A 21,325-nucleotide genomic window follows, 5' to 3' on the forward strand; every position below is an offset into this window, starting at 1 on the left:
TTTACTACTATACTATTTGGTACTATTTTTATTTGCTCTCTTTTTTCATATTATTGATCCTCAACGCCAATTGCTTCATCCAAATAAAGTAAACAAATTGTAGAACAAAATTTTGACGATTTTTAATCATTCAAATTATAACAAGCGAAACACATAGTGTTTCTAGTTTCGATCACTGTATATGGAAAAACTGTTCAGCGAAAAAACACACAATAAACTGGCTGTTGAGTGATTTTCATATGGGTTATTGTGTTTCACAGGTTAGATGCATTATGCACCTGACAATTTTCCCGTACCAAAATTCATAATGATATGTCTCGGATAATGCTTCTGGTTAAGGTACGCTTTAGTAAACGCGTATCATAAATCAACCATAAATCGTCAACTCGAAACCATAACGTATAATTTCAAAAACTTCGAGAACAATTCAAAGTAGTCCATCGACCAGGAAACATGAAAAAGGGTGCGTTAGGAAAAATTTTCGATTTCGGAAGTTTGGAACAAGTTTTCCCGTTGGTCATACGCCTACTTCGATCACTGGGTGTTTGGCAGACGGACCGTCGCCGAATGGTGGGCCTGTATGGATTTGTGTTCTTGCACTTTTTTGGACGAATTCTTCCTCTTTTCTACTACATGGACACTAGCAATATGGTAACCGTTACTCGCACCCTGGGTCATGGAGTTTTCGGAACCATGTTCTATCCGGTGCTGGTAACGTACGTTTGGAAGCTTCCCAAGCTGATAAAGTTGATCACAGCATTGCAGAAAACATTTGCCAAGTGTAAAGTGATGATTCAATGAATTCTTTGAAAAAAAAAATATAAATATAAACATTGCAGATTGTCGAGAGTTACAGCCGAAGGAGTTTCGCCTTGAAATCAAGAAAACAAACAAGATAGTACGCAATATCTGCCGGTTTTATATTATCTACGGTGCTACAAACATTCCGTTCTATATCGTGGCACCGATTATCTCGACGCTCTACAAGTACGGCACTCGTGAAGATCGCAGTAAGCCGTTCTACTTCAACTTTCCAAACGAGTAATTTTTATTATTATTTATTGTCAATCGAAAAACATTCGTAATTAGTATCTTCCTAACAAAAACAGGTTCCCTTATCTGGATCACTACAAACTTGGACATTATGCGCTGCTGGAGTCCATCATAGCTCCTGTGTATCTATTCAGTGCCCTATTTCTGGCCGCCAAATCGATGCTCTACTACGGGTTGCTAAAATATGTGGCTCTTCTGTTTAAACTGGTAACCATGCGAATACGTCTACTGAATCGAAGGCAGCAGGCCATGACCGATCTACGATTGGAGCGTGAAATCGATTGGATAATCCGGGAACACTGTTTTGCACTCAAGTAAGATATTTTTCGAGCAAAAAAGGTTTTATTCATTAACGACTTTTTTTGCATTCAATTAACAGATGTGTTAGACTTCTGGAGGAAATCATAAGCCCAATATTGTTGGTACAGTTTCTGGGTTGCGTAATCGTGTGGTGTCTCTTAGTTTTATACTTGATTATGGTAAAACCAATAATTTTTAAGCATAACTTTCAATGACTTTTTAACCTTTTAAATCAGAATATTGGTAGCCTTGGAGTTTTCAATACGGCGATCATTTACGAAATTATAACGTTGGAAATGTTAGCCTTCTCATATTTTGGTTCCGAGCTGTCGGATGCGGTAAAACATTACTATTTACCAATGAAAAACAAATTTGACATCTTTACCCCCTTAGAGTGCATCGATTTCGACGGAAATCTACAACATTCCTTGGTACAGAACCCATCCTTCGTGTCGGAAGAAAATCGTTCTTATCGTTCAACAGGCGCAGAAAATGTGCGGAGTCACGGCATTCAAATTTTATTACGTCAATGTGGAGGCATTCGGAAAGGTGAGAATGGGACAGATGGAAAACAATGAAATCACCGATGACATTTTTGGTCCCGTTTGATTTTAGGCTATCCAGACGACCATGTCATTTTTTCTGGTCATGAAGAAGTTGGTCCAAGATTAGAATGTACAGAATATGGAACGCCATGGAATAACCTCATAAAACGGATTGTATCATAGTTCGAAATAAAATCGAATAAACTTTTCAAGCAACGAACATGAATTTTTAAGCTTCTTCAATAGGATTTTATACAAAAATCACCTTAAGTTGTATAAGTATCTTCGAAAATTTCTACTGTTCGAAAATGGCTCCCATACGTCTCACAGAACAATCGGTGCTACTCGGGGAAAAACCCTTTGGCCTTTCTCCATCAAAATTTTTACAGGATTACAATCTTGCAGCCCTAAGCAATTTCGAACTAATACAGTAAACTGAGTCGATTTGAGGTCAATTTTGAATTTCTTAAACCCTGGGGTCTAAAAAGTTTCGTTTTGATCCAAAACTCATCCATAATTTTTTGCAGAATTTTTAAGTAACGTTTACATGAGTAAATTTGAAATTTAGGTTTGTATGGGAAAATTGAATATTTTGTTCTGAAAAATCAACATCATTTTTGTTTTTTTTTATATAGCCGAGCCAGCTGATGCTTTTTGTGCCAATTTATAAATTATTGAAAGGAAATTTTCCGCTGAACAACTTTGTCGAAGACCGTAACTTCGTATCTTATTAAACATAAATGTTATTAGCTGTTTAACAGGGGTCTTATTTTCGCATTGATAAACAATAAATTCAATTGTTTATCGGAACCAGAGGATCGAACGACTCAGGAAGCGTCTGAAACAAGGAAATAACTATTTTCGCTTCCTCGAGTTTGGCCCCCGCCGTCTTCATCTGCCGGGTGAGGTCCTCTAACGCGAGATCGCCTTCTTTCAGCTTCATCGGATTGAGCTAGATTATGGGTACCAATGGACTTCTTGGAAACCGTGATTTGAAGCACTTCCCACATGGCCTACGCAGTGTTTTTCTCCCTGACGACTCCAAACATTCTCAAAAAAAACTCACGAGGTGGGATTTCGCCTTACGATCAGCTACTTCGAACCGTTTTCTTCCCGTTTCATCCGCTGATGCAACCTCCGTCGCCGTCATCAGCTTATATAAAAGCTTCTATGTTAAGGTTGCCAGAACTTTTTCAACACATATCCGGACCGGACAAATCCGGGCTATTTTATCTTAAAACCTGGCAAAATTTTTGACCAAAATCCGGGCAAATTTGGTCAAAACCCAGGAACCAAAATTAAGAAAAAAAAACTCGAAAAAAATTTTTTTTCATCTGATTTTATCAACAGATTTTGAATTATATTTTAGGCTTTCAAAAACCTATCATGATTATTTTTATTATTATTATTATTATTATTATTATTTATTATTTATTCATCTGACAACAGGGTCTACATGAAAACTTAAAAACTATGTAACTAAAATCATACAATTCAAGCAATTTTTAAAAAAGCAAAGTAGTCTTTAAATTTTTTGTAGAAGTTGGGTACGTATAGCGGAAGAGGATAGATTGTAATCGAAGCATTCATAGTATTCATTAAACGTTGCGCACATTGCCCGGATGGGTTCGTATTGTCCGCACTCCGTCCGATGAAAGTTTAACCGCAGCGGTTCTCTGGATCGAAGAGTTCTCGGGATAACATTAACGTTGATTTTTTCAAGTATTGCGGGGGAGTCAATTTCGCCCAGCAAAACTTTCGTGATGAACATAGTTTTTAGTAAGTTCCGTCTCTGGTTCAAAGTTTTCAACCCTAATAAGTCGCAGCGAGATCCATATGGTGGGAGCTGCAACGGATCTCTCCATGGCAAAAGACGAAGAGCAAAACGGGTAAATTTTCTCTGAATGGCTTCCAGACGGTTTATCCAGATTGCAGCAGATGGGCTCCAAACAGTGACACAGTTTTCCAGCTGCGAACGCACAAGTGAACAGAACAGCACCTTCAAGCAATGAGGGTCTTTAAACTCCTTACCAATCCTCATGATGAAACCTAAGTTCCTGTTTGCTTTAACAATAGTGCTGTGATAGTGGTTTACGAAAGTCATTTTAGTGTCCAGCAGGACACCAAGATCTTTGATCGACGTGACACGTTCCCAAGTAACCATAAGCATTAAGCCAAAACCCTGAATCAGCATTAAATCAACATTTCTAATGCAAGTTAGCATGAAATCACCATTTCTAATGCAAGTTGGCATTAAATCAACATTCATAATGCTTTTTTGTTTTATATAAGCATTATTAATGCATAGAAGCAATAAAGAAAATTAGCACTAATGATAGCACTATATGCACATATAGAGTAGCTCTAAAGTTAATAAGCATTAGGAGTGGTGTGACCCGAACAGTACTTGAAGTACGGATTTTTTCACCCACCTTATCAGCATCAAGAGTGGTCGAAATGGTAAAGGTGCAAGGAGAGATAAAGGCTGCTGCGGGATCCTCGGTTCGAGACTCAGAAGAATTCATTAAGGAGGCATAATCCTCCTTCATTCAGCAGGTAATAATTATTTATTTATTTTTTGTTCATTTTTATTATTCAAAAAATAATAATTAAATAAACAAAAGGTGTTCTAAGTATGCATTTTTAATGCTTTTATACGGCTTGCGAAAAATGACGTTTTGATGGTGCTCTAATTTAGCATTTGTAATGCTTTTTAAAGGCTATGTTGTGATAGCATTTAATCAGCCCGCTATTTCGCCTTTTTAGCATTAAATCTGCATTATATACGCATATAGTGCAAAACAAGCATTAATACAGAGTTCTATATGGGAATATAGTGTTGACTAAGGGCTATGTTTCAGTGCTTATGGTTACTTGGGTTCTAAGCCGTAGTTTTCAATAGTGTAGCTCCAGTTCAATGGCGTCTTGCTACGCGTGAACGATATAACCGAGCACTTTGAGGTACTTATTGTCAACAAGTTCCGTCGACACCACGTTTCAAACATGTTGATCATAAGTTGCAGTTCCGGGCAATCTTCAACGGATTTGATTTCCAAGAAAATTTTTAAATCATCTGCATACAATAATCGGCATATTGGGGGTAGAACGAAGCACACGTCGTTTAAGTACACTTCAAATAAAAGTGGGCCCATGTTGCTTCCTTGATGAACACCGGAAACGTTGCAGAACGATTGAGATTCATTATTTCCAATTTTGACTTTGAGCCTTCGATTCATCAAATACGACTCCATCCATTGTACAAACGCAGGCGTAGCCCCTATTCTACTCAGCTTGGCTAATAAGATGCGATGGTTCACTCGATCAAAAGCCGCCTTAAGATCAGTGTAAACAGTGTCGATCTGGATTCCCTTTTCCATGTTTCGAATGCAGTAGGAAGTGAATTCAATTAAATTTGTGCTCGTTGAACGGCCTGAATAAAACCATGTTGATCCTTAGATAAATATTGCTTAACACTCCGGAACATAAAATCGCTGATCAAAATCTCAAGAAGTTTCGAGCCAGCACAAAGAGAAGTGATTCCTCGGTAGTTTGATATTTCTCGATTATCGCCTTTTTTGAAAACGGGGAACATGAAAGAATTGTTTCCATTTTGCAGGGAAAGTTGACAGAGATGTTGATTTGTTGAAAATCAGCGCAAGAGGAAGACATAAGGAGTCTGCACATCTTTTTAAAACAATTGTTGGTATTCCATCTGGTCCAGGTGAGGAAGAGCATTTCAGTTTTTTGGTGGCATTTTTAATGTCTTCTTCAGAAAAGGTAGGACAGTGCAAACGCATAATGTCCTGCGGACAGTTCATAATTGCAAGATCTATTTCCTCAGAAGTTACTGTGGCATTCGTGAAAGCGCTGGAGAAATGACGGACGAACATGTTGCAAATATCAGCCGCTGAGCTAGTAGCTGGACATCCCTCTAAATACATGGAACGAGGTAAGCCGGTCTCGTTACGTTTTGATCTTACAAAGTTCCAGAAACCTTTAGGCTTTCGTTTGAGTTTATCTTCGGTTTGTTGTATGTAAGCGTTATATAAAAATCGGTTGCAACCACGATATTTTCGGCAAGCTGCAATGTTAAACCGTTTTAGTAAAACTGTTTCGGTACAGTGAGTATTGCCGAAGTGCTCTCGAACGACGGTGATAGGCGAGATAAGGGCATAACGAGCACCCAGGGCATAATAAGCACTTCTTTTTTCTACAAAAGTACGTATTTTCTTTAGCAAATGAATAACTTTTGTTTCCTTCGACCGATTTGATCGAAGCAATCGACTGGTTTGTCAAGACGAATTAAATTTTGCTCTCGATGAAATTTTTTAAAGTTGTTCGGAAAAATGGAAATTTTTCGAAGTTTTGGTGAAGTTGGTAGCTGCAACAGGGAATGCAGTCGGATTTGGAATTGGTATGGCCGAGTTGTTTCTGAAGCTCTAAACCAGGATCATTATCATTGAATGCTGTGGACCGCTACGCTGGGTGAAACAAAACTTCCGGATAGCCTGAAAATCAACATTCAAACTCGGGTCTCTGCAAAATGGTTAAAGCTAAGTACCTTACTTATTTTTAATTATTTCATACTTTTAAGACAGTGCACAGTTTATAAATTTGAAAGGGAAAAAAATCTGTGAAAATTAGAATACACTTCTCAGAAAATATGTACACCATTCTGTGTTGAAAATGTAGCCAAGCGTAAGAATTGCATTACGCAATTCGACTACCGTATAAATTGATTCAAATTCAAAGATGTGTTCAATTGATATCTTGTGGAATACATCATGTTGCATTTTTCTTTTAAATTTTTAAGGAGTACATAATTGTAATAACTGAAGATCTGAGTCGTTAAAAATTTCGATAGCTCTAGTCCTATCTTTATTTTGTGTTCAGCAAATACAGTGAAGAAACAATGGTCACAAGACGCATTCGCTCCAATTTTCGCTTCAAATGGAGCAAACGATGTGTGTGGATGGATCTTACTAAACAGGCCAACGGTCATAAGCCACGTGAGAACCCTTCGGCCAAACAAACAAACGGTCAGAATTTCGAGCGAGCTGGTCAAGCGGCTGAAAATGGTTACCTTCTGCCGGTTGAAGTCTTGCGGTACAGCATTGGCCATTTCTGCACACCATGTAAAAACTGTGTTCCGAGGGTCCTTTCAAGCCTGATTCAAATATGTTCTGGGAGCAGTAGTGAGAAGCCCTCAAGCTAAGTATTCAGTATTTTATCAACTTGTACATCTATAGTTCTATCTAGAAAAATGAAACAAAAGGATCTAGTTAAAACATTACATGTACCAGTTGTGTAGCATAGTTAGAGCTCTTTTGTTTAGTAAATATTTTCAATCAAACTCATCACCAACACTGGTCAAAAGTGTTTCCTGATCATATCCTTTTCCCCCCATCCTCAAAAAAATTGTTTTGCTAGGATGCAGAGGTGACCTCGGTCCTAAAGCATGAATTTATTTTCTATCATCCCTTTCTCTTATTTTCCTCTATCCATTGACTACTAGGACGTGGCCGGCGCCGTTATTGATGTTTAAAGAGAGAGCATCAGTTTTGTTCATTGTGAATGTGTGTCAATCCCAGACACCGTTCTTTTGACCTCTGGACAAAATTGATGGCCTCGGTCAATCACGGAGTAGCAACCATTGGCGATGTGGAATTCGTTCTACTGAGCCACGCCTGCGATCATGGAATTCGAAATGTATTTTTATAGTAACGATTCTGATCATAAAAAAAGTAAATCAAAAAACCTTACGAAGTTATCAGCTGATGAGTTGATAAGAATGATTAATTTTGATCATAGAATATTTCATTGTGCATTTCGAGTTCAATGATTTGAGGTGGATGTGGGTAGTCAATCAAGCTAAGCCAAAAGTACGTATTTTCTTTAGCAAATTTTCATGAGGATTTGTTTCGTACTACCTATAGTATAAATATTTCACCAAAAAAGAAATTTCCTTTTCATCTTTACAGAAATATTAAATAGTAACCACCTAGGTTCTCAAGTGACGAAAATATCATAATTTTTGAGCACCACCAAATAAGCTTTTTTGACCTTTCAATCATCTTGATCTGAAATGTACGCACTGCAACATGATTTACACATTGTCACTCAATTTCCACCATCATAATTTTTTTTTATTTTTCACTTTAATCAATTTTAAAACGCGTTTTTACTTAAATTTGTTGACCTGGGGCGAACAGAGCACTTTTAATCAGGGCAATATTAGCGTTTTCTGCCGTATAATCTAGAAGCGAATTCAACTCGATGAAGTCAACTAAATAATAGAGCTACAGCTTGACTTGTTCGCCACGCGACAGCGTGAAGGACAAAACGTCTTTCAAGTTCGAACGCGCAGCGTGAGGAGTCGTATACCAAAACGGATTTTAAAGGACCATGGTAAGCATTGAATCAATTAAAGTACCCAAACCATAAACAAAGCACAATGTTGGTTCTAAAATAAATTTAGTTGGAAAATTTCAAAGTCGTAGTTTAATTTAAAAAATCATTTTGAAAAAAATTAATTTCGAATCATATGAAATATTTAAGAATTCATTAAAAAAAAAAACCAAATAAAAATACTAGGGGAAAAAATCTGGGATTTGTGCCTTTCTGGTAAATGTTCCATTCTGGGGAAAAAATTCTGGGAAATGGTCCATTCTGGGAAAAAAATTTCTGGTAAATGGTGCATTGTGGGTAATTTTTTTCTGGGAAATGGTTCATTCTGGGGTTTGATTTGGGGTATTTGTCATTCTGGGAAAAATTCATTCTGGGCAATGGTTTTCGGGTAAATGGGATTCAATCTTTTTTTGATTGTTACATTATACGGCTAGTAGCATCATCCGTCAAACAAAACACCAGAAACATAATGTATGAGCATGTGTTAATTCTTTGAATTTTACAAACAGACCTAGATTATTTTGTTACTGCTTTGTTTGAGAAATCTACGCCTAACCGTTTAGTGCAAAATGCATCGATCATGAATGATAAATGAAAAAAAATCACCTTAACCAGGAATCGAACTCGAGTCTACTGATTGCCTCTCTGACACCTTACCAATAGGCCAAATCGTCAGATGAAACAAGTGAAGCTGTAGCTCTATTATTCAGTTGACTTCATCGAGTCGAATTCGCTGCTAGATTCCCCAGCAGAAAACGCTCATTTTGCCCCGAAAAATGGTGCTTATACTGCCCCAGGGGGGTTCTCATTATGCCCCTACAGTGACTGGTTTTCAGCAATCGGCAAATTTTAAAATGCATTTTCGAACGTACTTTTTCAAGTTTCGTCCAATCAGGCAATAGACTATTTGAGTGCCTGAACACGAAACAATGATGAAATTCACATATTATAGCTGTTCTCTATGGTTAAATAAGCGTTTTCCTTAAGGTGGCCATTATGAACTTATCTCCCCTACTTGCTCAAAAAATTTCGTTTCGAACGTAAAAAAAAATTACAACACAATTTGTTTTTTTTTTTTAAAGTTTCATCTAAGAATGAAATCCGGGCAACTGGGCTTTTCCCAAATTTTAAATTAAATATCCTGGCAAACCCGGATAAAACCGGACAATCTGGCAATCTTATTCAAAATTCTAAGACGATTGTCAAGGAAATTTTTAAGCTTTAAAACAATAACTGATTGTTAGCTCGGTTTACTTAAATGCCAGTAAAAGATTGTGGTTTTGTTAACAAAATGTGTTCTGAATACTTATTGTAATAAGAAGCTTAAACTGAACTGATTTCAACATTTCTACGGTACGTTTTGAACTCATTCTAAAGTTTTGCAAATTTAAGTTGGGAAAAAGTATAATTTTTTTCGATCTTCGATAGTCTATTTTACAGAAAAAAAATTCTTGAAAATCCAGCTTTTTAGTACCGATCTTGAAGTACACGAATACTCCTCGAATTACATGTCTTCCAAGCAGAAAATTTCCATTAGATTCTTCGAATGATCATCGAAAAAGGCAAGTTTCCTAGCCAATTCACAGTCTTTACCTATATACTGAAGGTTGCCAGAATTTTTTCCACCCCCATCCGGGCCTAGCAATTCCGGGCATTTTTTCAAAAAAACCTGACAAAATCCGGGCATGGATTTCAATTTTTCAAATCCAAAAACCGGGCAAAATTTAGGTGTTATTATATATAGCGATGAAAATGCAAAAAAAAATAAATTAATATTTTATTAATGTAATTGCAGACTTCCAAAAACATTTTGGAACACTTAAATATTTAAAGGTTTATAAAAGTAAAAAAGCGAAATTATTTGAAACAACCGTTGAAAATTTCCATAACGTAAAATCGATTTTGATGAAACTTACTCAAAAACTTTGATTTATGTTTTGGTTTCTTTGTGAAAATTATGAAAAAATCCAGGCAATATCTGGACTTTTTTTCTCGATATCCGGGCCACCTGGCCGGACAGGACTTTCTCGAAATTTTGCATCAAATATCCGGGCAAACCCGGATAAAACCGGGCCATCTGGCAAGGTTATGTATACTAGAGCAGGGCTGCCTTGGCACTACCTTCTTTGAATATTCCTTGGACGTTTGTAGTGTTGAGAGTGGATTACCTCGATTTTTATAACAAACGTATAAATCACCGATTGTTATGATATCAGCTGCACATCGTACTTTAGTCTATTAACGATTCTTGGAAAGTAAGATTGCGTTTGAAAGAAGATAAAAAAAGTAGTGAAAAAAAGTTGAATTAAATAAAAAAGGGCGACAGGAACAACTACCAATTTCGTTATAATCTGACTTAATTTGGCGTTACGTAATTACACAGGTGAAATACAGCTCAATTTTCAATTCGTAGTATTACACATATACCGATATGCATTTTTCCTAAACTTCATTAGGATATTCTTGAAAAATACAGCAAACATGACTAAAGTTTCATTTAATGCCTATCTACCCAATAAAAATCTGCCCAAGGTAGAATACATAAGCCTGGGACCAAAACCATAAACTCTTTTTCTGGTTATATTTATCATCTGATACTTAGTATGCATTATTATAAAATTATAACGATTACAAATTATCAGTCTTATAAAGGGTTTAAAAAGGATTTAGCTAACTGTTCTAAGCTAGAACTAAGCCATTCTTCCTAAGAGTTTTTAATTATGTAAAACTAACGTATTGATGTTTCATAAACAGTTTTTAATTTTGTAAAGCTAACGTATTCATGTTTCATAAACATTACTTCATTAGATAAGGCTGCCTACTGGTCTTCAGGTTCTATCAAATTCGACTGGTAATAATAATTCTCAACGCGATTGCGGATATGATTCCTCTAAGAAACTATCCTGAAGATAAATATTATGATTTTTTGTTACTTTTTATGCTTTTTAATCCTTTTAAAAATCACATCAACAGTCAAACTCTATAGATATTCATATATCTAAACAGCGCTGTTACCATAAAAATTCTTAAAATATCCAACATCCACAAATGATTAGCTTCAGCTCACAGGAACAAATTACAATAACCTATCATTAAACTAACGATTTGTTCCAAAAGCGTGGTTTTGCATTAATCATTCATTTCGAGATATATTTTGAAAGCTTACCACTGAGGAAACTTTGTTCAAATCATAGTTACCCATGAAGCAGGCAAGCATGCTTTCTTTGGTACAGAAATGTATCAACTTTGGCAGCTTGGAAGAAGTTTTCCCACTCGTAATACGCCTGCTGAGATCGCTTCGTGCCTGGGAAACCAATCGGCGCCGTATGGTATGGTTGTACTTCTTCGTTGTACTGCATTTCTTCTGCCGCCAGCTGCCCCTAGTGTATTATACGGACTTTGGTAATGTACAGACGGTGTTCCACAGCCTGGGGCTCGCTGTATTCGTTGCCATGTACTATCCCGTGTTGATCACCTACGTCTGGAAGCTACCGAGAACAATGCAGTTGGTTGCCTTGTTGAAGAAACTTTTTGTTAAATGTAAGGTATGTCACATTTAACAATGTGGATTTTAATTTTGGTTTTAATATGTTTAGATTGTCGGGATTCCCAGCCGCCGGAATATCGGGAAGCGATCATCAAGAACAATAAGTTCGTTCGAAACATTTGTCGTTTCTATCTCATCTACTGTGCCCTCAACATCCCTCTGTATATCATTCTGCCGATTTTCCTGACTCTATACAAATACTGTAGGCATGACCATCGAAGCGGATCGTTTTACTTCCACTTTCAAAATGAGTATTACCCTATATTAGCGACAGCACGATGTTATCTTTACCAAAACATCTTCTTTCAACAGGTTTCCATTTCTGCAGCATAACAACTTGCTCCATTACCTGCTGTTGCAAACAATCCTGGTTCCTGTTCTACTGATAAGTGCATTGTTTCTAGCCATCAAATCGATGCTCTTCTACGGTTTGATGAAGTATGTTAGCCTTCTCTTTCAGTTGGTGACGATCCGTATTCACCTGTTAGATCTTCAACAAACTCGTATGAACAAGAGGTGTCTTCAGGACGAACTCGATTTGATCGTTCATCATCATAATGTCGCTCTGAAGTATTTTATAAGGTTGAATTTTTAATCGTTGAATTTGACACTAACTTTTCCAGCAGGTGCGTTGACTTGTTGGAAGAAATACTCAGTCCCATCCTGCTAGTTCAGTTCCTTGGCTGCGTCTTCGTCTGGTGCCTTTTGATCGTTTTTATTACAATGGTAATCAACGTCTTATTTAAGTTTTAGTTTTTTTTTAATGCATCTATTATTTTCACTTTAGGACGCCGGATATATGGGTACGATGAGCACAATTATTATTTGTCAAATAATTTCCTTTGAAATGCTTGCTTTTTCATACCTGGGAACGGAGCTGACAGAAGTGGTGAGTGAAAAAAATACTCAAAAAGTGATTAGAAATCTCAAACGTTATTTTCCCGCTCTTCAGAGTGCCTCATTATCGCGGAAGATTTACAACTTTCGCTGGTATCAAACCCCGTTGGCGGTTCAGAAGAAAGTCCTGCTGATATCGATGCGAGCCGATAAGATGGTGGGACTGACGGCTTGGAAGTTTTACTTCGTTGGCATCGAGAAATTTGGAACGGCAAGATTAGTTTTGCGATCGAGCAATATCATTTGGAATTGACGGGTGTTTCGGTTTATTTTCAGGCTGTTCAAACTACCTATTCGTTCTATCTAGTGATGAAAAAGCTGCTCGATGGATAAAAAGTAATCGAAAAATATTTGGAAGACATCTACTTGACGTGTACAACGTATCATGAATAGCTTCAATAATTATTTGAATATTTATTGTACACAGAGTAAAACCTCGACAAAATATACTGAGCAGCATATAGAAATTTTTCAAATAATTGAATTAAAATTTGATTTAGGCTTCTTTTGCTAATATACAACCCCAGCTTTCCAAGGGGTTTACTTAAAAATGACATAAAACTGATTCAAACGGATATTCTCACAATTTTTCTTTACAAAATGTTTGAAAAGATGTCAATTCATTAATCCGTAATGATGACAGGTGTGAAATGGTATAGTTGAGAGAAGCTTAAATACTAGAGAAAGACCTATTTATTGAAATAATGTCTACTCTGTGAACGTGAGTGTGTGTGGAATGTTTGGCTTTGTGAATTTATGCCTGAGTAGTATGTGTATGTACCTTGTGTATTTATATTTATAAGGATGTCCATCCTGCCCCACGGGGTCTTGTTTTGCTCAACTCAGAGACTTATTATTGGATTAAAAATGCAATTTTCAATTTATTAGGTTATTCGTTCGAATGTTAACCAGCTAGGAAGATATATGTTAGAACTTCAAAATATGTCTAGAGTCTGCTACGCGTCTCCCTTGAGGTTGCCATTATTCCCTTGTTTCCCAAATTATTGGAAAAAGCGTTTTAACGTAACCAGTAGGACAGATATTTAGACGTAAAAAACTAACCCAAATACAAAGCATCACCATATTTTGTTTGAATTACAAATGTTGAACCTTATTGTAGATACCATGCATTCATTATCTGAAACTCTAGTCACACCATTTGACCTTTGAGTTAAAATTTGTTTCCCCAACGAGCAATCTGATTCGCTTAGCTTGTTGATTTTTTCTCTCAAACCAACTAAAAACGCGTATGGTTTTGTTTTAATTAATTCTGCGATTTTACAGAAAGAATTATCTTTCTCTTGATCTGGCTATTTTTCAAATAAATAACTTTTTTTTAACACCAGATTTAAAATTAAAATGAAGCGTAGACGAAATTTCCGCTAGCTCAAATTCATTCAATTTTTTATTCAATGCTGGAACTGAATAATTTGTTTGTAGTCTAGACTAAACTGAATGATAAATCAACCAAACCAAACCCTGCCACAAACCAATTGAACTGTTATTAGCGAGGTGTTAATCGACGTTTAGCATTTCGGTAGATTTACATACCGCATCGATTGAGATATGTTAATACGAACATATCAGGTTCAAGGAAAAATAAATTCAAAAGGAATGCATTCAGCAGTCCAAATCAAGACCATTGAAGTATTTGCAAATGGTGCAATTTTTTAATGTTTCTCGATGCCTTTCGGGTCGCTAAGCTTCAGCCAAATTTGTATACAAAAAGAACTTTTTGCGTAATAAACCATCCAGAAAACTCAAATAAGCTTGAAATGAAACATCATAGAATCCTAATTTAATGAGCTTCAAAGAAAAATTAATGTCTTTTGAAAAAAATTATTTAAAATTAAAATCTAACCATAATGAAATCGGAACAAATTTGAAATCCTTCTTTTGTCACTTGTAGTTGAAAGATTACGATCCAAGTTTGTTAGTTCAACTTGAAGAGTATATTACTAACATTCCTTCTTTTGATCCCCCTATTATACTACAAGGAAGTGGCCGGCGCCGTTATTGACCTTTTTCCAAAAGGGAGAGGATCAGTTTTGTGCATTGCATCCCTAGCACCATTCATTTGAACTTTGCACAAAATTGATGGCCTCGATCAACCACGGTTACTCCATTGGCCTGTGGAACTTGTTATGTGATGGAGCCTTGAGTGTAAAATTGAACGCATTTTCGCTTGATGCCCTCCATCAAAGTCTTTACAGTGTCATCCGGTACCAATTTCTCAGTTTTTTTTTTTTTTTTCATTTTCTTAACATGTCCGATTTTGACTGTCTTCTTGCTCTTCCGAAGTTTCCGTTTCATTATTACCCAGTACCCAGCTCTACCGGGCGCAGCTCCGGACAGTTTGGCGGGTTCATGTCCTTTGAAACAAAATGGACAGAATTGGCCTCATACCACCCCAGCACACTTTTAGAATGGTGGCATCCCAAGTAACCAAAAGTCCCATAAAACAGGTACAAAAACGCTTATTCAACCCCATTATTGATATGAATTCCGTTCTATGCAGCTCAAAATATAAGTTCTTATGGATACTTTAAAGTTCCAAAACAAGTCTTTTTATTCAGCTTCCAAAAAATCGTAAAATGAGCAAAAAATCTCTCTCTATGTCAACTACACCCTTGGCATCGGTTCATATCACCTTATCTTGGTTATTTACTATGTTCTGTACATGGTGCCGCCATGATGCCACGCACCGAACGCATACTTGACTAATTGCTCAATTGCTTCTTTCCTACATTTCCTGCATATATCGCATCAGCATGGTCACTCAATTTCCAAATTACTTATTGAAAAAAGACTTTCCCAGCATAGGAATCCAACCCCGACCTTCGAGGTGAGAATCGAACACGCTACCACTAGACCACGCTAGATGTTGTTCAAACTTCTTCTTCTTCTTCTTCTAACACCATTATGGCCAAAACTTGTATGCATCCTGGAAAAAGAAAAACTTGCGTTCCTCATTTTTCTTTTCAACATTATATCTGATACATAGAACATGCATTGCAGATACTACTACGGCCAGGCCAACCATGTGATGAAAACGCAAAAGATACAGAAACTAGGGGGAGATGAAGCGTGGAGTTCCCTGCCAAACGCTTCTTATAATTATTTAGGGTTAGTTTATAAAATGATTATGTTAAAAACTTACAGTATAAATCAAAAATAAAAACAAAAAATGGATTGATCTCACCAGAAACTTCTTGGGTTGACGCCTGGGACGATGATCTCCTCCATCAGTTTATTTATTGCGCACTTGTTTGAACCGGCAATTCCTGGCCATTGTTCACTTTGTACCCCATGCGAAATTTCTTGCCGAGTACATCGCTAAAGTCAACGTTCCCGGGAATGTACTTTCCCTTGAGCTTTTTGTACGATTCATCGGTCGTTATGTGTAGACGCTCGATGCTCTAGTTACAAGCTTGTTCGTCATTTCCTATCAGCTCTGGCACCGGCTCCAGCTGTCGCAGCGGCCACTAAACATTATCCACCAATTTTGGCAATAAATTAGGCTTGTACATCTCAAAACAACAACCAAACAAGAAATCCATACGATGCAAATTCAAAGCATCAAACTTCTGAACAATTATGTTGTTCAAACTGAAACTAAAACTCGATGTGGAGATTTGATTTTGAAAGCACCTCAATGCACTTTTTGTGACTTAGTAAATCCCATTTTGAGCACTATTATGCCGTTTATGTGACTTAGTAAATCCCGTTTTGAGCACTTTTGTGCCCTTTATGTGACTTAAGTCCCATACAACGTACATATAAATCACTTTTGCAACTTTCAAGTTCATTAATGAGTACATAAAGTTCACTCATGGGAATTGCGCAAAATAAGTCACATACAACGTACATATTAATCACTTTTGCAGCTTTCAAGTTCATTAATGAGTACATAAAGCTCACTTAAGGGAATTGGGCAGTTGATTCTCTTTGTCAGCCAATATATAACTTTCAAAGCCTTCATTCAATAAAAAATGTGACTTTTGGTTGCTTGGGATGATTCCAAATCTGGCCAAAATAGCGGAGCTTCGTCGTACTGCTGTAAGAACGGCAAAAGGTGCTTCTCGAGGCACTTAGATTTGTAGATCTCGCTAATAACAACATATTTGAGGCGAACTTCGACATTTTCTTGTTCTTAAATTTGTCGTCTACATCGAACTTGTTCTTGCCGATGAAAAGCTCCAACCCCGGAATTTTCCTATAATCGGCTTTTGTATACGTTTCGTCGTCCATCACACAGCAGCCATATTTTGTCAGCATCTTCTCGTAGAGCTTCCGTGCCCGAGTATTAGCTGTCGATTGTTGAAGCTCTTCGCGGTTCGGGAAGTTCTGTTCCTTGAATGTATAGAGTTCAGCCCTCTTCTTTGCATTCTGGACGTAGCTTGAGACGTTGGGATTTGCTTTAATCGTCCACTTCACCTTTCCCTCCGTCTTTTTTTTCTCCGGTCCCGGTTTTCTTCTAGCTCCTTTGCCGTGGTTCAACGTCAACTGCTCCTGGAACCGCTTCAACACTCTGGAGACGGTTGAATGGTGATTATTCTACATTTTTCCAAACGGCCGGTGCGACAGGTCAGAAAATTCCAGGTGTTTGGAAAGAATTTGTTTTCTCGACTTGCGTTGGTTCACCTCTATTTTCGTTGAATCGAAAAACACGACTTCGAGTTTGACGGCATTTAAACAATACACATCAATGCGAAAGTGTACAAAATTCGGTTGATTTTTACCCATTCAATGGTAAAAAAGTTATATTAACTTAGTATTAGGATAATTATTAAAACATCTGTGCCAGATGATTTTGTTTTCATTAACAATAAGCAATATTTAAAAACCAAAGTTTTTTTTTTACTTCCAGTTCACCTCTAGTGATTTTTAAATGAAAAATTTAGTTTTCCCATACAAATTTCCAATCATAATAAAAAACTCGTTGCCGTAATTCAGGACTGAATAAATCGCTTCCAAAATTTACATAATTTTTTTTCGGCAGTTATGGAAGTAAAGTGCCAAGTTATGGGAGTAACAAATAAATTTGAATGGAAATTCAAAGTTCAAAACAAGAGTTCAGAATAAGATATTTGTTTTGAACTATTTTTAAAAAAACGAACTGTTACAACCGTTCATCATTCGTAAAGTTATGATCTGATTGGCTAAATAACTATGATTGACATTGCTTCGTAGTGCTTTGTGTATTCAATGTAGCACGTGCTGGAATTCTGGTTTCGAAAAGAAAAACACCAACATCAAACAACAACCACAACAAAATCACTCATTGATTGAAGCGCTTGGCTCTGTTGTTTTGTTTTATTGGCTGTCTGTCATCATACTCCCCCGCTTTGCTCAGATTCATAACCTTCCGGTCGGCTGTGGTATGGTGTTGTTAGATGCACAGGAGGCAAAAATACGCTAGATACGGTACCTAAGTATACATTAGTATGCACCATGGGGATTGATCGATTTGGACCGGTCTGTATCGATACAGTTAGATAATTGCAATCAACTTTTATTGCTTGCTTGCTTGCCTCGCTCTAAGCAGCAATTAAACTAATTTACCTGAACTCCTTCCAAAAGTGCATCCATTATTAATGAGTCTTGCGTCTTGTGGTTTCGTTTCGTTCGGCGTCTGACGCAGATTTCGGTCGATGCTGCTGCTACTGCTGGAAGCAAAGGGTTGTGTTGTCTGTTTTCGGGGTAGGCCTCTAGAATTTGTCACAGCCACTGCAGCCGAGTTCCAGAGTATCGATTGTTATTGCTGCCCTAATCAAAATTGACCCAATTCGGGTGACGTTTGACGGCCCGTAAACATGAGCACTCACAAATGTATGCTTAATGCTAGCGTTGCTCTCGACATTCGATTACTTCAAATCACACTGATAACACTTTGTGTCAACTAATCACACCGAAAATTTTCTAACTTTGTATTGCTTTTATGTTAACGAAAAATTGTATGTTATGCTGTCACTCTGCCTGGAGCTACACTGATTCATTTCCGCTCTTCTCGCCAAATGGGACGCAAAATTGTCAACCGCGATATCGGATGGCGTATAAATGTATATCATTCGACTGGCTAGCAGCAGCTCTCCAGCATGCTCGCTCACTCGCTCACACAACCCTTCAAAACAAATCTTTCTTTCCGGAAGGAGCGCCGTCGAAGTGCGCAGACGTCGGCCAATTCCGGTACTAGTCCACCCTGACCCTCTTCGACAGGAGAAATATCAGAGAAAAAGGCCCAGTAAATATTCTGAACACACCTGCCTTCCTAACTAACTGACTAACGATCGATCTGTTCTAATCCAAAGCGGCACAGTTTAGTGAGTAAGGTACCAACGCACGTCCAATTAGCACCAAAACACAACGATCACATCAATGTGGCAACGGCGACGCCGAAGCGAAACCACGTTTTTATTAAAGTCTACTCACTAGAAGGGTTTGATAGCGACTACCTTACTCTTACTACTAGGAGGTACTTGGGGACGACGACGACGACGACGACGGCTAGCACTCGGTTGCTTCGATGCAGACTCTTCAATTTTATGGCACCGCATGCTCTATCTAACGCGCCGGATTGGATTGTGGTGGACAGTCAAGTGTAAAACTGTAAAGTGTTATGCTGTGTAATTGAACTCCATTAGATAGGAGGTTCACACAGTGCAGCGTACCAGTCGAGTAGCGTACACATTTAGGATCCATGAAACTGACCAGCTCACACGCAGACTTGTCTTATCAGCTCAGCCGTTTCTGTGCGTATACTACTGTCTGCTGAACGTCGCGACCGAGCTTAAGAACGTCACATTGATACGAAAAACCTTGCTGTGGATATATTATTTGCTCAAATGGCACAATGTGATAGAGGCAGGTTCTTTTTTATTGGAACAATTAGTTAATTCATTTCAAAATGAATGTTTTGAGTGTTAATGGTTGTTTTAATGAAAAAGCGATTTTAGATGTGCAAAGATAAACTTCAGGTAGTCTTCCGACATTTTAACAACACTTCATTTGTTTTTGACACACGTCTAAAGCACGTCAAAATGGTGAAAGCGGTATTAAGTTATTTCCAAACATACATATAGTTCTTGACCTGCCTTTTAGGGTGAACCATGGAGTTGGTATGATAATTTGGCTTTTATGAAAAATTTTCAAAAGCTACTTATGTTGTACGAGATTTTGTCGTAATTGTAAGCGTTGCTAGTCTCTCAAAAGAGGTCTCAGCGATTATGTTCGTGGAAAACTTTCTTTTGTGAATTAAAGGGGAAACGGTCAAAATTTGGTCAAAAGGGGCAATTGCCCCCCCCCGAGGGAAAAAAGTTTTAACATTACTTAAATCATACTACTACAAATCCATGAAAAGAAATCAAAACTAGAAAATCGGAATAAAAACTTGAACGTGCTTGAACTATAAAACTTGAAATATAAAAACTAAAGGGCCCACGTGAAAAAATATCTAGATTAGTTTTTGTATTAAAAAGTTAAGGGGCCCCCTAGAGTAAGCAGTGAAGGAGCTCTCCCACATTTTGCGAGCTGAGAATATCTCAATCTTCTGGACAAAACCGAATTCGAAAACAAATTAAGAAGAATATGAGGCAAAACACTTAAATTTTAATTTTTATCTGTATATTCTGTACAGAACAGGTAAAATAAAAAAAATATCTTCTCATTTTCATTACATTCAAACGTCTTGCATAAAAATAATGTTTGTTGTTACGTTAAGTTTCGAAGTTATGGTTTTCTGCACCTAAAAAGCAGCTAATTTCGCTTTATGATAAACATTTCAGAATTTTACCCGGGCAGTATCCGGGTTAATACCGCGTATTATAATAACTTTTCATCTTTCAATCATTATTATTAAAATTTTCATTGGTTAACAATTTCTGTCTTAGACTTAAAATATGTACTGGAACATTTTCAACTGATTTAACTAAAATTTTATCATCTACTGAAGTGAATATCCTGAATTCAGCAGATTATTTTCCAAATGATCATTCTCAAATTATCATGAAAACGATTAAGTGATTTTCTTAATATGAATTTTTCTGTGATCTTTTCCCAGTTTCAATTCATTGGGATTTTCAAGTCTTGTGTTGTTTTTTCAGTTACTGAAGTTCAGTTTCATCATATTTCAGAATTTTGAAAATTCAGGATTTTTGTTTAGAGTAAAGCTGCCAGAATTTTTTCAGCACGTACCCGGGCCGAACAAATCCAGGCTATTTTATCTAAAAACCTGGCAAAATCCGAGCATTTAATACTAAAATGTTGACCAAAAATCCGGGCAATATCAGGGCAAAATTGATCTAATCCCAGAAAATACTCAACACAAATCGAGAAAAAAAATTTCATCAGCAAATTCTTAATCGTATTTTAAGCATTAAAAAACACTTTTCATTATAAATTTTATAAAACTTGCTCAGAAAATTCCGTTTGGGAACAACACAACACAATATGATTTTCTCTGTTTGTTTTGGCAAATAATGTGAAAAAATCCGGGCAAAATCCGGGTTTTTTCAATGAAATCCGGATATTCGGCCCGGGCGGGACTTTTGTCAAAATTTGTGTTAAATATCCGGGC

At 37.1% G+C, this 21,325-nt stretch overlaps 1 protein-coding gene across 1 annotated transcript in view; it reads right to left on the bottom strand.

Annotated features, from left to right (window-relative positions):
* Window positions 1-19,210, bottom strand: part of LOC129748816 (1-acyl-sn-glycerol-3-phosphate acyltransferase alpha-like) — a 40,106-nt gene extending 20,896 nt beyond the window's left edge. The window contains exon 1 of the mRNA XM_055743571.1: window positions 18,316-19,210. Coding sequence (XP_055599546.1) covers window positions 18,316-18,342 — 27 coding nt within the window. The 5' untranslated portion in view covers window positions 18,343-19,210. The remainder of the gene's footprint in view (window positions 1-18,315) is intronic.
* Window positions 19,211-21,325: the final 2,115 nt, after the last annotated feature.

Source organism: Uranotaenia lowii, chromosome 2, assembly GCF_029784155.1.
Source record: "Uranotaenia lowii strain MFRU-FL chromosome 2, ASM2978415v1, whole genome shotgun sequence".
Classification (NCBI taxonomy): Eukaryota; Metazoa; Arthropoda; class Insecta; order Diptera; family Culicidae; genus Uranotaenia; species Uranotaenia lowii.